The 14,801-nt window shown below is 38.7% G+C and overlaps 2 protein-coding genes across 4 annotated transcripts; one reads left to right on the plus strand and one right to left on the minus strand.

Annotated features, from left to right (window-relative positions):
* Positions 1-6,533: 6,533 nt before the first annotated feature.
* rwdd2b (RWD domain containing 2B) lies at positions 6,534-9,629 on the minus strand. Of its 2 annotated transcripts, XM_005735988.2 has the most exons (5): positions 9,407-9,629; positions 9,078-9,294; positions 8,932-8,999; positions 8,108-8,476; positions 6,534-7,999 (listed from the first exon to the last, which is right to left on the minus strand). In XM_005735988.2, the coding sequence occupies exons 1-5, from the start codon at positions 9,625-9,627 to the stop codon at positions 7,747-7,749; spliced, it is 1,128 nt and encodes a 375-aa protein (XP_005736045.1). In that variant the 5' UTR covers positions 9,628-9,629; the 3' UTR covers positions 6,534-7,746. The 2 variants fall into 2 exon arrangements, with proteins under 2 accessions (XP_005736045.1, XP_013767017.1); XM_013911563.1 differs by having other exon boundaries at positions 9,078-9,449.
* On the plus strand, positions 9,219-14,769 carry usp16 (ubiquitin specific peptidase 16). Of its 2 annotated transcripts, none has more exons than XM_005735987.1 (18): positions 9,219-9,281; positions 10,045-10,111; positions 10,205-10,398; positions 10,483-10,586; positions 10,670-10,782; positions 10,862-11,094; positions 11,172-11,264; positions 11,347-11,477; positions 11,586-11,673; positions 12,064-12,142; positions 12,260-12,351; positions 12,435-12,488; positions 12,593-12,751; positions 12,841-13,516; positions 13,714-13,808; positions 13,953-14,039; positions 14,136-14,280; positions 14,360-14,769. In XM_005735987.1, the coding sequence occupies exons 2-18, from the start codon at positions 10,051-10,053 to the stop codon at positions 14,479-14,481; spliced, it is 2,526 nt and encodes an 841-aa protein (XP_005736044.1). In that variant the 5' UTR covers positions 9,219-9,281; positions 10,045-10,050; the 3' UTR covers positions 14,482-14,769. The 2 variants fall into 2 exon arrangements, with proteins under 2 accessions (XP_005736044.1, XP_005736043.1); XM_005735986.2 differs by lacking the exon at positions 9,219-9,281 and adding an exon at positions 9,571-9,852.
* The last annotated feature ends 32 nt before the right edge of the window (positions 14,770-14,801 follow it).

A 14,801-nucleotide genomic window follows, 5' to 3' on the forward strand; every position in this document is an offset into this window, starting at 1 on the left:
ATTGAGTTATTGTCTGAAATGATGGGAAAAAAGAAAAATACTAGTAAATCATGAGTGAATGAAGTGTAAAGTAAAAATTATTTTCACAAAGAGTTGCCAAAAAAGGCTTCAAGAACAAGGCATAATGGTTACTGCAGTAATCTTCCAAGCTATTTGCTCTTCATCAACAAGAGGTGCATAATGTGAATCTTCAAAGGTATTTTATCATTGCTATAGTGGCTATAGTGAAGAGGAAAACAGTGTAGGGGTGAGGTAGGGCCGAAAACAGCATAGTGGAAGCTTTTTTGAAGTCTAGTGTATATACATACAGAAGGCATCTGTTGTATAACTTCTCTGAATCATAATAAAAAAGCATTAGGCACTGCTTTGAAGGAATAAACATTAAAAAGGCCAACAATATTCTTGTTTCTTACTGAATAGGCAGAATTATTAAAATTAAGGCCAGATTTTTGGGGTTTCGATTGACAGCTCATTGCATCAAACGTGGGATTTGAATGTATCAGTGAAAAGTCAATATGAGTGTTAAGCTTCATGATGAGAACCAGGAGATTCCAGAAATCTTGTCTGAGGGTATGAGAGTCTTCAAAAGCAACACTGATTGATTTTAAGGTTAAAAGTCTGATCATGATTCAGCTTGTAAGCGTCGCATTAGAGATAAAAGTACACAGCCATCTCACCAGTAATCTTTGCCATTTAGTTAGAGTCTACCTGCCATTTATTTAATGTGGAAAGCATTAATGCCACAGAAGAATAAAACTCTATGAGGAAAGTAAGTGGAGGGAAATAAATGCCACCATCGTCCCAGCCTTTGTGTCTGCAGTTTTGTGACACTGATGTTAGAGTCGCAGAGGCTCCAGAGAAAGGAAAGTGCCCAATAAATTTGCAGATCTGAAGAACTTTGATCTCTTGAACTGTCTCCTTTACCATCCATCCATCCATTTAATGCCTTTTATCTTGGTCCAGGTTATGGGGGCAGCAGTTTAAGCAGACACTAACACCTCTTTCTCCCCAGCCATCTCCATCGGCTCTTCCGAGGTTACACCAAGGCATTCCCAAGCCAGCTGTGAGATGTAATCTCTTCAGCGTGTGCTGGGTTCCCCCAGTAGGATACAAAACACATCACTTAAGTGTGATCACCTTACCGTAATGTATTCCTTTCATCCATCTTTTTACTTCTGCTTATTCATTTCAGGGTCAGTCGGGGGCTGGAGCCTATCCCAGCTATCATAGGGCAAGAGGCAAGGTGCACACTGGACAGGTCACAAGTCTGTCTCAGCACTTTTCCTTTCAGTTGATATCACTTCAATTTTATTTATAAAGCATTAATTCTAAGTTGTTTCCTCAAGGTGTTTTAAACTGTAGAAGAGAAAAATCCAAAAATCTGACAATCCCCTATGAGCAAATGCTTTTCGACATTGCTTTTCGACATTGAGAAAGAAAAGCTCCCTGGCAGAACGAGACTCAGTGAGGGGCAGCCATGTGCGTTGATCGGTTAGATGTGAGAGGAAAGAGAAAAGAAAAAAGGCGAGCTTAGCTAGGCAAGGATGAAACACAAGCAGATAAAAGTTAGGGACATGCATTAGTGGAACATAAACACATCAGAAGTGAACTGTGTATCACAAGTCCCAACAAGTTCCCTATGCAGCCTGAGCCTAGAACAGCATAACTAAGAGATGGTTCACTGTCACCTGATCCAGCCCTCCCTATAAGCTTTATCAAAAAGGAAGGGGTGAAGCCAAAGCGGGAGTTGGCCCACAGGAGAGGAGTCTAATAGCTGAAAGATATCCCTCCCATTCTACTTTTAAAGCTCTAGCAACCATAAGAAAGCCTGCAGTCTGAGAGCAAAGTGCCGTAGTGGGATAACATGATGCTGGGGTCTTTAGGACATAATGCAGCCTGATAATTCAGGGCTTTACATGTGAGAAGGAGGATTTTAAATTCAATTCTGAATTCAACAGGGAGCTAATGTAGATAAGCTAATATGCGAGAAATGTGATCTTTTTTCCAGTCTCCGTCAGTACTCTCGCTGTAGCATTTTTGGATCAACTGAAGGCATTTCTCCCAGCTCTTAGAACAGCCTGATTAGAAGAAATTACTTAAACCAAGTTGAGAAGTAACAAATTCAGCATCACTATGAGATGGGATGATTCTAATATCAGCGATACTGTGCAGATGAAATAATGCAGTCTTCCATATTTATTTAGTGTGCACATTGCAGGACATATCCTTGTCAAAAACGCCTCCAAGGTTCCTCACAGCAGAACTGGAAGCCAAGGTAATCCCATCCAGAGTAAGGATCAGGTTAGATACCATGTTTCTAAGAATTTTAGGGACAAATGAAATAATCTCAGTCCTATCTGAATGTAGAAGTAGAAAATCGCAGGTCACCCAGGTGCATTCAGGTCCACTGGGGCAATTTTTGCTATTTTGCTTTTGTGCACTGCCAGAAGTAAAATGAAGCAATCAAGGTGCCACTTAGACTTTCAGCTTTAATTCAAGGCACTTGAGAAAAATATTTCCTTTATTTTATAGGCTTTACAGCAATTTAAAATTTGTAATTAAATAAGTGGACATATATAATGCATCCCATTATATTAGACAAGGTCATTTTAAATGTTGAAATTGTTTTAACATATCAGCTGCATACTCTTTGTAGCCAATAAATGACTGAAGTTTAAAACCCACTGGAAACACAAAATGCATTTTCCTACCTTAAAATGCGGTATTTCTTGCAGTTTCTGCTGCTTGTTTATCAACTGAAAAGTTCCAATTTTGCATTGCCTTCAGTAATGTTTGTTTCAAATAGATTTTAAAGACTAATATTCAAAAGATCATTTTAATTTGTCCACATTCACTCAAATTTTTAAAATGTCTATTTATTTTTGAATAAGCACTAAAAGTAAAATTAATGGTGAATGCAATAATATTGTAAAACCCCTTGACTTTAAATCACATCTTGATTGCTTCATTTAAAAATCCTTTGTGATAGTCACAGAGGCATAATTGCAAAAATTGTGTCCTTGTCCTAAAATTAATGGACTTCACTGTAGCTACACAGTGCAGTGTGACTGTTACTGTGACAGACAGTGATATTTCCCATCGCTTTGATTCTGTACTCCTGAGACAATCTGAAATAATGACTTAGCTGTGCTGACTTGCAGCTTCAACAGTGCATTGTGTACACAAACTAGATATCTTGGCCCTTAAAGTATTTCACACAGGAAATTGCATAGTGGAGATGGCAAGCCACTTAGATCTTGATGAATCTCATATCACATGACAAGCCTAAACAACAGTCACACTCCTATGGTAATTGCTGCATAAAAGTGATGTGTGCCTCTTTCCTTGATCGTTTATGTTTTTGGTTTCATTTTTTCATAAATGTTTATCGGTGTTTGTGTTACAATTGGCCTGCCAGAGATTTACTGTATACACACCTTTTTGAACAAGTCCCCACAACATTGCTTGATGTAGGGATTTGATAATTGCAAAGCTACAATATGATATTCGCTGGATCGTATACTTTTATGTGACAAAGAATTTGAACTCAAATATTTTTCAAGTTTGTCACAGTTGCCTGTATCTTTATGTGCATCTAAAAATGTGCATATAGTGGTCGTTAGAAGCTTGCAAACCCTTTATAGTCTTTTTAATATATTTCATAAGTATAACCTTTAACATAATTACATTTTCACACAAGTACTGATAGCAGTCGAAGAAATTTAAGTAAATTAAAGAAATAATACATTGTTCTTATTGAGGACAATGATAAAACTTTACATATGCGTGAGCAGCAAATGTGTGAATCTCAGGTATAAGGACTTAATTTGAAGGTGAAAGTCAGGTATTCAATCAATGGGATGACAATGAGTGTAAGTTGGCACTCAGATTTATTTAAAGAACAGGGATCTATTAAAGTCTGATTCATAACACATTTTGGAAAGTGTTCAGTGACAAAAAAGGTGACTTCTGAGGACCTGAGAAAAATCATTGAATCCACAGACAGACAGATACAAATGGATGGGATTCAAGATCACCATTTCCTTTCCCAGAGTGTTCAACTATATCAAAGATCACTCTGAGAGTTCACAAAGGAATCCAAAGTGTCTCAGAGGGCAGGTTTCTCATCTATTTCACTGAATAGCAGTTAAATTCACACAGAGATTACAAAAGCTCAGTATTACAGACATAGGTGGTTACTAAACTTATTTCATATTCCAATATATGGAATAAGATGTAACAAGACTTACATTTCCTACATAAACCATGATCCTTTGATATGACAGCAATTACATTACTTGAAGTTGTATGAAAGCCCTCCTTCTAACACCTGTTTTAGCTAAGAAATGTCAGCTTTGTTATTTGGTTTGATATGTGCATTTTTCCCATCCAGCCCTCAACCAAATGCTGGATCCTTAACTTGGTGCCCAGTCACCAAAACACTGAGAAATCCTGCTCTATTAAACTAAAGGCCTCTTTCACATTGGCTAGGAGGAGAACAGTAAACAGAAATTGTGTGCATGGGAGCAAGGAGAACATTGCTGCCATTCTCTACTTATTAAGGATCACATGGGACAACCAGAGGACTGTTGGAACAATAGTTTGCTGATGAATATGACCAAATTTGAACTTCGAGAAGTGTCTGAAGACAGGAAAATCCAGTTGTAGTAGAATCACAGTCTGGGCTAGGATGACTGGACATCATTGACGAAACAGTAAGATCTGGATTGCACCACTGTGAATCAAATCTCAAGAGAAAGTGGGTCACGCAGCAAGACACCGACCCATGCAATTCAGTCTCCCAAGGAATGCTTAAAGAGGAATAAAGTTAATGTTCTGGAGCAGCCAACTCAAAGTCCTGACCTTAACCAAACAGAAGTGTTATGGAAGGACATGAAGCAAGCAGTTCATGTGAGGAAACCTACTAACATATAAGATGAAGCTGCTCTGTACAAGAGACAGGCTAAAATTCCTTTAAGCTCGTGCTGATCCACAGTTACATTCAGTTGCAAACGGGGTCCCACCAGATACTATAACCAAAGACTTAGATGATTCTGATTAATGGATCATTTTACTCAATAAAAAGACCATGCTTAATATTGTTTATGTAAAAAATATTATTTGTGCTTCTATTTATGCTTTCTTATTCTTTAGCAATCACTGGACTGCTCTCTCTATCTACCAGTAGGTAAAAAGGTAAGGAATCTACAGGTTACTTACAGCAAGAAGGAAGTTAGTATTGACTCTGTGAACATGTATTAATGATTTGCACTAGAGCTGCAGTACAGGTCAATAACAGTTTTCCACTCCCTAAGATCTTAATTGTAACAATGAACTATTACAAATACATTTACTAAGGTTCAGCTTGCAGGTAGAAACCAATTAACCTCTGATGGAGCAGGCATGACTACGGTATGGAGCCATTTCACACTTTGGCATTCATATTTCAAGGCATAAATTTATCATGACTTTAGAACAGCAGTCATTGTCACATGTCGCGATCACGTGCTGGAACATCACAAGCACCATTCGTCAGCTCACCTATTCAAGGAATAAGTGGGAAAGGACACTTACAGTGTCTGACAGTAACCATACAAAGCTTTCTATTTAGCCATAAATCAAGCATTTATTGACTAATTTCCTTAGAATTAGCACATTTTCAGGTCAGTTTTTAGGATGTCATCTGCTGTTCTGAGTCTACTTTTAACATGAAAACCAAATTACTTTATTGAAACATGACTGCTTCTTACAGTAATTTGCAGTCCATACTCCATGATTCAGTCCTTTATCAAAGCTGCTGTGATGTGATTTACATCATTAGTCATAACTTTACAGTGTATAGTAATGATGCACATCCCCGCTGAATGATTCAGCGCAGGGACCTTCATATAGAGGCGCTAACTAATGAAGGATTATTAGACCCAGAGATGTATAATGTGGATCTGGATGGGGTAACTTCTTCTGATTTACAGTATTCTACTGAGGATCCTGAGGAATCAGATGATGTGAATGCACCTGGAAGTCAAGCTCTCTTCAACGAAGAAACAGAAGGGCTCTCTGATGAGACTTTGAAGATAAAAGTCAGAAGTCCTTGTTCCAATAGACCTCTGACAAGAGTGAATATACACTGTAAGAACAAAAGAACCCATAAAATCAGCAGGGGCAGAAAAGGGACTGTCAAAAGAAGCAGCACAAAGACTGTAAAATGAACCAGCATCTCACAGGACAATGGAGGCTTGGGACTAAAATCAAGGTGAGGAACTCCTGCTCGTGGCTGCCTCTAGATTAAGTATCTGTTCAACACATAATATTTCAAATGTTATTTGGAAAAAATCACAAATGGAGATTGTAAAGGACTTTGTGATGTTTTGTCTGCTTTAATTTGTGTTCAAATGCAGATACAACCCCTCCGTTTTTACAGCACTCCATACTGTCTGAGCTTGTAAATCACAGTAGTCAGTTTTCACATAAGTAACAAGTGAACACCAATTAATCCAAATTATTGCTTTACTATTCCAGCTTTTTTTCTCATGCTTTTAGACAGAAGTTAGGATTTTAAACATGTTTAGGAAGTTAAGATATTACTGTTTCCATGTTTCCCCAATTTAATTATGTTATGCTGCCATCTGCTGGACAGTGTAGACCAACAGAGTCTGCAAGTGCAATCTGCATGTATCTAAACATCAATTTTGTCTTCAATTTGTATTATTTCCTTTCAGCGTAGAACTGTGCACTGAACCAGACTTAATCATACCTTTTATTGTTAGTTTTAATACTAAATTAATCACAGGAATTACTAAAAGTACATGTCTCACTGGTTATATAACTTTGGCAATCTAACTTCCTAAATTAAATTACTCTGTGTTCAGACTCGTTTGAAGACTTTACATTCTTCTGTATTTCTTTATTATTATGTGATAAAAATGGTGAATTGATACCTTTTAAAGGCTGTATCTAAGGAGTGCACTTTGCATCAAAAAAAGAAAAGAAAAAGAAAATCAAGAATATCCATTAATATCATAATACGTTAGACACAACTCCAGAGGGGAATCAACAAAGAGAACTTGTTTGTTTTTTTCATCCAAGGCTTGGTGGGGGAGAAATTAAGATTAATGATAAATAACCACACGTTTTAATTGCCAGTGTATAATCCACAGCAACGCATAATTTATCTAACAACTAATCATTCAAAGAAAATTGGAGAAAGAATTTCCATGCTTATGATATCTATAATTCATAAAAAGAAAATCAACAGATTTAAAAAAACAGATATCCAACATTTTGTTGACAATGTTGTTCAATTATTAAAATGTTATCAAACCTGAAAATCCTTTAATAGCCCCGTAGTAATAACACACTGGTGCCATTTCAGAAAAGAAACACCTGGGGCAATTCGTGATATGCAGGAGTATTAAAATTGCAAATATAACTAAAGTCCTTGAGGAAACTCTCAGATAAACATCTTTTTTTCTTCCTTCTTTTGATAAAATGTGCCTATTAAAAAAAAGAAGAAGAAAGAAATGAAAACTGTTCCTCAAAATTGCAGAAATGTTCTTTCTGCTTTTTATTCCAGTGAATTTTGCAGGTATGACAACTTTGAAACTCAAAAAGTTAGTTAGTTAATTTGTTTCATTTTATCAGCTTATTCCATTCCCATTTCATTTAAAAGTTATTTTCAGAATAAGTAATTTCAGTGACAAGGCACCGGTACAAAAACTATGTACATCCATTATCTCGGTCTGACTACTACCTCCCTTCAATGCCAAAATACATCTGAAAGACTTCACAACAGCCTTTCTCATTCAAGAACTGGTAGAGCTGCCCAAGGTCCATGTGATTGCCTCTGTTTCCATGGGGGTCAAACATTGCTTCTTCAAAGCCTGTAAATTTGCGCAGGGAGTCTATATGTTCAACAAGCCTGCTGTCCTCACTCTGACAATCAAGGGAAATATCCTCTCTGTGTCGAATCATGATCTTCTTCCATGTCAAAACCTTCACCCTGTGAAATAGGGGAATAAGATTGGAAAAATATTAAACCTGACACCTCAGGAGGCTTCTGCCTGTGATTAAGTCATCCCCAAAAAACCCAAATCAACAGGCAAGGTACCTGGACCAGAAATCCTCGCAGGCAGATTGAGGACCTTCCACACACACAATACCAGGTTTCCCAGGCATGCTAAATCCTGACAGGCCCAGCTCCTTTGACCAATCCAAGATGTTCTTCCTTTTCGACTTGTTGTAAATGTGGTGACTGTAGATCCACAGCCGGCTGAACACTTCAGGCATCCGAGGTGAGGCAGACTCCTTCTTAGGAGCTGGGGCTTCTAATAAGCTCTTATCAATAAAAAGCTGGAGGTTGTCTTTCACCCATTCAACAGCAGAGAGCACACATATTTCCCCCTGGCAGTTTTCCATGAGGTATGCATTAAGAAGTGCCTGGAGCTGTGTCTGCTGGGCCCTACTGAGACCAGAACACCTGAAGCAACAATAACACATGTTCTAAGAAGGTTTCAAAGAACATTTAAGGTCACTTGGCACTGGGAATTTCCATATCTGGGAGCAATGACAGCACAGCTTCAGGAGGTTCAGCGCTATTAATTATAGTGACTAATGATACACTTTAAACAAATTAGAGGCACTGTTTCTTCCACTTACTGCTGTGGCTGTGTTATTGTTACACAAATTAAATTTTTCTTTCATTCAAAACTATATTTAAAGGCAACACTGTGAATGCTATCTGTGCTCATCCAGGCTGCGCTTCCTATATGGTAGAAAAACCTGGGCCACTAGTATTCTATTCACTATACTATTGTTTTCGCTCTCTCTCGCTTTTTTTTAACAAGTCTGTACACAGGCAGGTGAGACTCTCCTGAGTGAGCTCCCTAACTATTTTCCTTTATGTTAGGAGTTCAAATGAGGATAATCGCTTACCGGACTGTTATTTCTGGTAACACACTAGGATATTCAGATGGGTAAGCACAGGACAGAATGAACACCGTCTGTGTGGGGAAAAAACATGAGAAATTAAACTAAATAATGATTTTTTAAAAAATTATATATAATGACAGATTAGTTACCCCCTCTGTGTTCGCAGAGTCCAGCTTTTGTTTGATGAGAAACTGGGGTCTGGACGGTGGAGGGCCGCCTGTTGAAGCTGAGCCCTCCACGTAGTCCCTGAGCTCGGCTAGTGCCAGCTGGTCAGTGAACTCCAGCTCCTCCACGGTGGGGAACATGCTGGTTAACAGCTCTATCTCTGCAAGCTGAGACTCAGCCCACTCCAAGTAAGACATGCTGCTTTAGTCGAGAACTAAAATAGTCAATCTTTTCTAATGTTCATTTAAAAAGTTACCAGTTACACCGTTTTCTGGTACGTCCAAAAATATGACTCACTTATGCTAACACATACCATGTTTCCGGGCGTAAACCAGCCTCTAAAATTGATTTCGTTACAGAACAGTATGAAATCTGAAAACAAAATAGTATTTTTATGTATACAGTATAGACATACAAAGGCAGTTTACCACTGTCTAGTGTCCCGCAACGTCTAATAATGAAGTTTTGTTTGAACTCGGACTCTTTTGGCCGACGCACGCAGGAAACACACGGCAGCAGAAACAGCGGCCCCATCACATTTTGTTCCTTTGCATGTGTCAGCTGGGATTTTTTTTCCTGCCAAATCACTGGAGTTATTTTTGCGTGTTCTAAACTTTGCGAATCAACGTATTTACACTAAAGCTCGCGATTTATTTCTCCAGTCAACAGTCTAACGTAAATATGTCCGAATTAGAGAAGTCAGGAATAGAAAGTAAACGAAACTGAAGACGATTAGGGTTTTAGGCTCGGTTTGTCACAGTAAGTTGAATGGTCCATGAGGGTGATAATTAAATTTAACGATATATTTCTTATTGTGTGTGTGTGTTGTTGTTTTTTAACAGAATTTGCCGTCACTGAACTCTATTAGCAGCATTATAATCTCATGTAGGTATTAGCCAAAGCTAGCCTTCTGTTTCACTTGAGTGCTGTGTTCGATTCCCATCTCTAAAGGTGAAAATGGGAAAGAAGAGGGGAAAAGACAAGACCTCCAAGGAGGATGATGAGCTTGACCTGACAGGTAAAGAATATTTCATCATCTTTTATGTCATGCAACAACCTGTGGAAAGCCTAGTGTGAGACCTCCTTTTCATTTAAATCTTTATTGTCACAGCTCCATCCTGCAGGCATATTAAGAAGGGAACAGACCAAACTCTCCTCAAGAAACTTTCTGGTACCTCAGATTGGACGAGTTGTCAGGATTGTAAGCAGGAAGAAAATAAAGAAAATATCAACAACCATCTGCCACAGGAAGCTGAGGAAGAACAAGAAACAGGATTGTGGATGTGCTTGAAATGCGGCCATAGAGTGAGATTTATTTTTTTTTTTGTACCTATTTGTCATTGGGTTTAAAATGGCGTGCATTTTTTCTAAATGCATCTTATCCACTAGGGATGTGGACGGAATTCTGAGAATCAGCATGCCATCAAACATTATGAAACTCCCCGGTCTGATCCACACTGCTTGGTGGTCAGCTTGGACAACTTTAGTGTGTGGTGAGCATTTTATGTTGTTTTGCTAATCATAGGCCTCTACATCAAGTTTGAAATGAGAATAATATGTTTTTGGTTTTTCGCAGGTGTTATATATGTGATGATGAAGTCCATTACTCCAGAACAGGGCATTTGGCTCAGCTAGTAACCAACCTGAAAAAGCAAACATCTTCAGATCCTATAAAACGACCACAGAAACGTAGGTACCACTGGGGAAGTCTAACACGCACATACATTAGACTGCATCTAACCATGTCAACCCTGTTTGCTTTCTTTAGGGGTCAAGGAGGAAGATGCCTTGATGGAAGCTAAACAGAAGGCGGAGACTGTAAAAGAAGATGAAAATGAGGACAAGGAAAACAAAGAAAACGGGGATCACCAAAAGAAAAACACAAAGAAAGAGACTGTTGGGAAATCTCAGAAGAAGAGCACAACTGAAGAGCATTGTGGTGTTTCAGTAAAGGGTCTGAGCAATCTGGGAAACACCTGCTTTTTCAATGCAGTCATCCAGGTAAGACTGATCCTTACAGGATGCCGGTCTTGAGTTCAGTGAGAGTTATTACTGATTGCTATCGTTTTCTTTTCCAGAATCTGTCTCAAACACAACGCTTAAGACAGACTCTCAACAAAGTGACAGAAGAGAAAAGTCTCAACATTAAACCCGGTGCTTCCTTAGATCTGGTGTGTTTTCCCCACTTAATAGAGTAGTTATGTTCCTCTACTCATTACTATTTATAACTAACTTTCTTTATTATGATGACAGGAGCCTATAGAAGTGCAGTTAGACGGTCCCGGATCTCTAACTTTGGCTATGTATCACCTACTCTGTGAGATTCAGGAATCGAAGAAGAGTGTAGTAACACCACGGGAGCTGTTCACACAAGTTTGTAGAAAGTAAGAATGACTATAGTTTTATGTTAAAAGTCAACTTTAAAATGTGCTTAAAAGTATAGCTCCCAGCATTAGTGCAAGCGTGGCTCATCATTCATCTTATCTGTGCAGGGCTGCCAGGTTCAAAGGATTTCAGCAGCAAGATAGCCAGGAGTTGCTGCGCTACCTGTTGGATGGCATGAGAGCCGAGGAGCACAATGTGTGTACTGAGTTTGAAACAGATCTCCCCATATTTAAGTCTGATAGATTTCTACTAAAATGAGAACTGTGGCTCTTCAGAAGGCTATATGTTACATTGCAATAGATTGGTTTGACAGCAGAACACTGCTATAGTGAGTTGTTTTATGTGGCGGCATTAAATGTAAGAAATTGTGTTTTAAAAACATTTTCTGTGTCCTATTTAATGACCTTATAATTCTTCTTCTCAGACAGTTGGTTAATTTTCTGTGTGCAGAGGTTTTAACAGGAGCAAATTTTAAGGGTAAAGGCCCTAAAATTAAGGTTTTGTGAAGAATGGATGTCTCCATCTTGTGGTTAATCAAAGGTATCTTTCATCTTTTGAATATTACGGTTGTATCTGTGTTAACAGAGAATAAGCTCAGGAATAATGGACACATTGAAACAATCTAGAGAAGGCACAGATGGAGAGCTGAAAACGCTACTAAAAGGCAAGTAATGCTGCTATGTATTATTAATCAGTGTTAAACAAAAGTACGTTGCTAAAGTTTTTGCACAGTAGCTTTTCTTTGAGAAATGTGGCTCTGACGTTTAATTTCTTCTTTCAGAGTATGAGAAAAATGGATTTCTAAAAAACTTTGTTGACCAAGTTTTTGGTGGTGAAATTACCAGCACTATTATGTGTCAGCAGTGTAGAACGGTATGTATGAAGACCAGAAAGTAAGTAAGAGAATATATCCTGATGATGTCACTCTAAAAATATCCACTTGTTCATCCTTACAGGTTTCTGTGGTCACAGAGATGTTTTTAGATCTTTCCCTTCCTGTTTCTGATGAGGTAAAGCAGGCATTTGGGTTTGTTTTTGTTTTTTTGATAGTTACTTGAGTAGTTATTTGTTAATGTCTGTATCAGTTATTGTTCCCTATTGTGGCATCCTATAGGCATATAGAAAGAAGAACCCAAAAAAGAAGACCAGTGCTTCAAGCCAGGATGACAGCAGCAGCCCTGTTCGGACTAGTGGGAATGATGACATTCCCACTGGGGCTGGCAGCAAGTACCAGCAGAAGAAAGCCAAGAAGCAAGCAAAGAAGCAGGCAAAGGTGTGTCAGTGAATGCATACTGAAGGAAGTTTCTTTTTTCTTAAACGTAATTCATTAATTAATCCAAAGTAATCCATCTCGACTTTCAGCATCAAAAAAGACAGCAGAAGCTTGAGGGTAGAGCCACTTTGGACAGTCTCACCTCTCCCAGCCAGGCTGAGAGCGAACACACAGATGCTACAGCAGAGTCAAAGGACAGGGAAAACACTGATAATGAAACACTTGAAGAAGATTCACAACATCCTGCTCCAGTCAGTGTGTCTGAAGAGGACCAAAAGCCCTGCAACGCAGTGCAGGTGGAGCAGGAAAAAGAAGAGGATGAGGATTCAGCGAGTGACCCTGACTCATCAGTCAGCAACCGGTTTACTGCCTTATCAGTGGAACAGCACTCAAAGGACAGCACCGTATGCAATGAAATGGCTAACATGGGTCATGAAGAAGACAAGACAGAAGAGGAAGACACACAGCTGGTGAGGAAGATGAGTAAAGTAACCTTGGATGATGCCTTTATAGAAGACACTGACGCAATGGAACAAAGCATGGAGAGTGAAGATGGAGTGATGGAGACTAAGGAATATACAGTAATAAACCAAGATCCAGAGCTGGCCTTCCACACGATGGCTGTCAGGACAATCCCAGAGAAACAGGAGTGTTCAGTGCAGTCGTGCCTTTTTCAATTCACAGAAGTAGAAACCCTCACGCAAAACAACAGTTTACTTTGTGTCACCTGCACCAAACGGCAGCTGGGGAACAACAAGTCTGGAGGTATTTAAAATGCTTCCACATCAGTACTTAGTACTTAGTCTGCTATTTAATGTCCTTTGCATGTCTATGCACATGCAATTTTACATAGTGAAGTATCACAAATGTGTAATTTTCTTTTCTAATACCATTATTAAACTTTCTTTATACATAGTTTAGGGATCGACTAAAACCCACTGTCTTTTTTGTGCTGTGTTTAGGATCCAAGAAGAATATCTACACTGATGCCTTGAAGCAAATCCTTATCTCCTCTCCACCTTCAGTCCTTACTCTTCATTTAAAGAGATTTCAACAGGTATGCTCTGCACTGATCCAGTTCGCTGTCAGCTAAGGTTTTTATCACAGAGTTATGAGCCAAGCTTTAAAGAACATTGAACCCTTTATGGTAAGGCAATCAAGAAATCACTATTTGGATTTTAATGATGTTTTTTACCTGTAGAATGGCTACAGTATTTGTAAGGTGAATAGACATGTCACCTTTCCTATGATACTGGATCTAGCTCCCTTCTGTGCAGTCAAATGCAAGGTAAGTATGGGAAGTAACATGTTTTATTATACTGTACAAAGACGGCTATAAGTGAATTAAATGTAGAAGCACTAACCACTAGTTGTTTTGAAACAGAATATACCAGAGGGACATAGTCAGATCTTATACGGTTTGTATGGCATCGTAGAGCACAGTGGAACAATGAGGTCAGGTCATTACACGGCCTATGTGAAAGTGCGGCCCGAGTGCCCTCAGCCCTCATCCAATGGACTTACAGACGGTGGGTGTACTCTGGCTTGACCGTTAATAGGATAAACACTTCTAAAAATGAAATGTATAAACTCATCGTTTCCCTTCAGGAGATGCAGAGCCATCCAGAGGATCCTGGTTCCACATCAGCGACACAAGCGTTCAACCTGTGAGTGAGAGTAAAGTCCAGAGCTGCCAAGCCTACCTCCTCTTCTATGAAAGGCTCCTCTAATTGTGCATCACCACTCAGGAAATCCAAATAAACCAATGCTGCTTCAGTTTCACCTTCTAAGGGATCTCAAAGAATATTTCCGCCTGTACCTGTTCTGTCAGTGTCTGAAATTGTATGACAGTGTCTGAAATATTAAACAGGTCATTTTTATCAGTCTCATACCAGTACAGAAAACCTAGTTGGACAATGAATTGACAATATGGAACTGGAAGTCACAGTTTCAGTATATTAATGAAAGCTTGGGATAGATGATATGTAGATATATATTTTTTTCTTTTTTAAATCAATGTCATGTAATTAAATGTTGCAAAAACAAACTC

The sequence above is a fragment of the Pundamilia nyererei genome, unplaced genomic scaffold (genome assembly GCF_000239375.1).
Source record: "Pundamilia nyererei isolate P.nyererei 1_Seehausen unplaced genomic scaffold, PunNye1.0 scaffold00066, whole genome shotgun sequence".
NCBI classification, from domain to species: Eukaryota; Metazoa; Chordata; class Actinopteri; order Cichliformes; family Cichlidae; genus Pundamilia; species Pundamilia nyererei.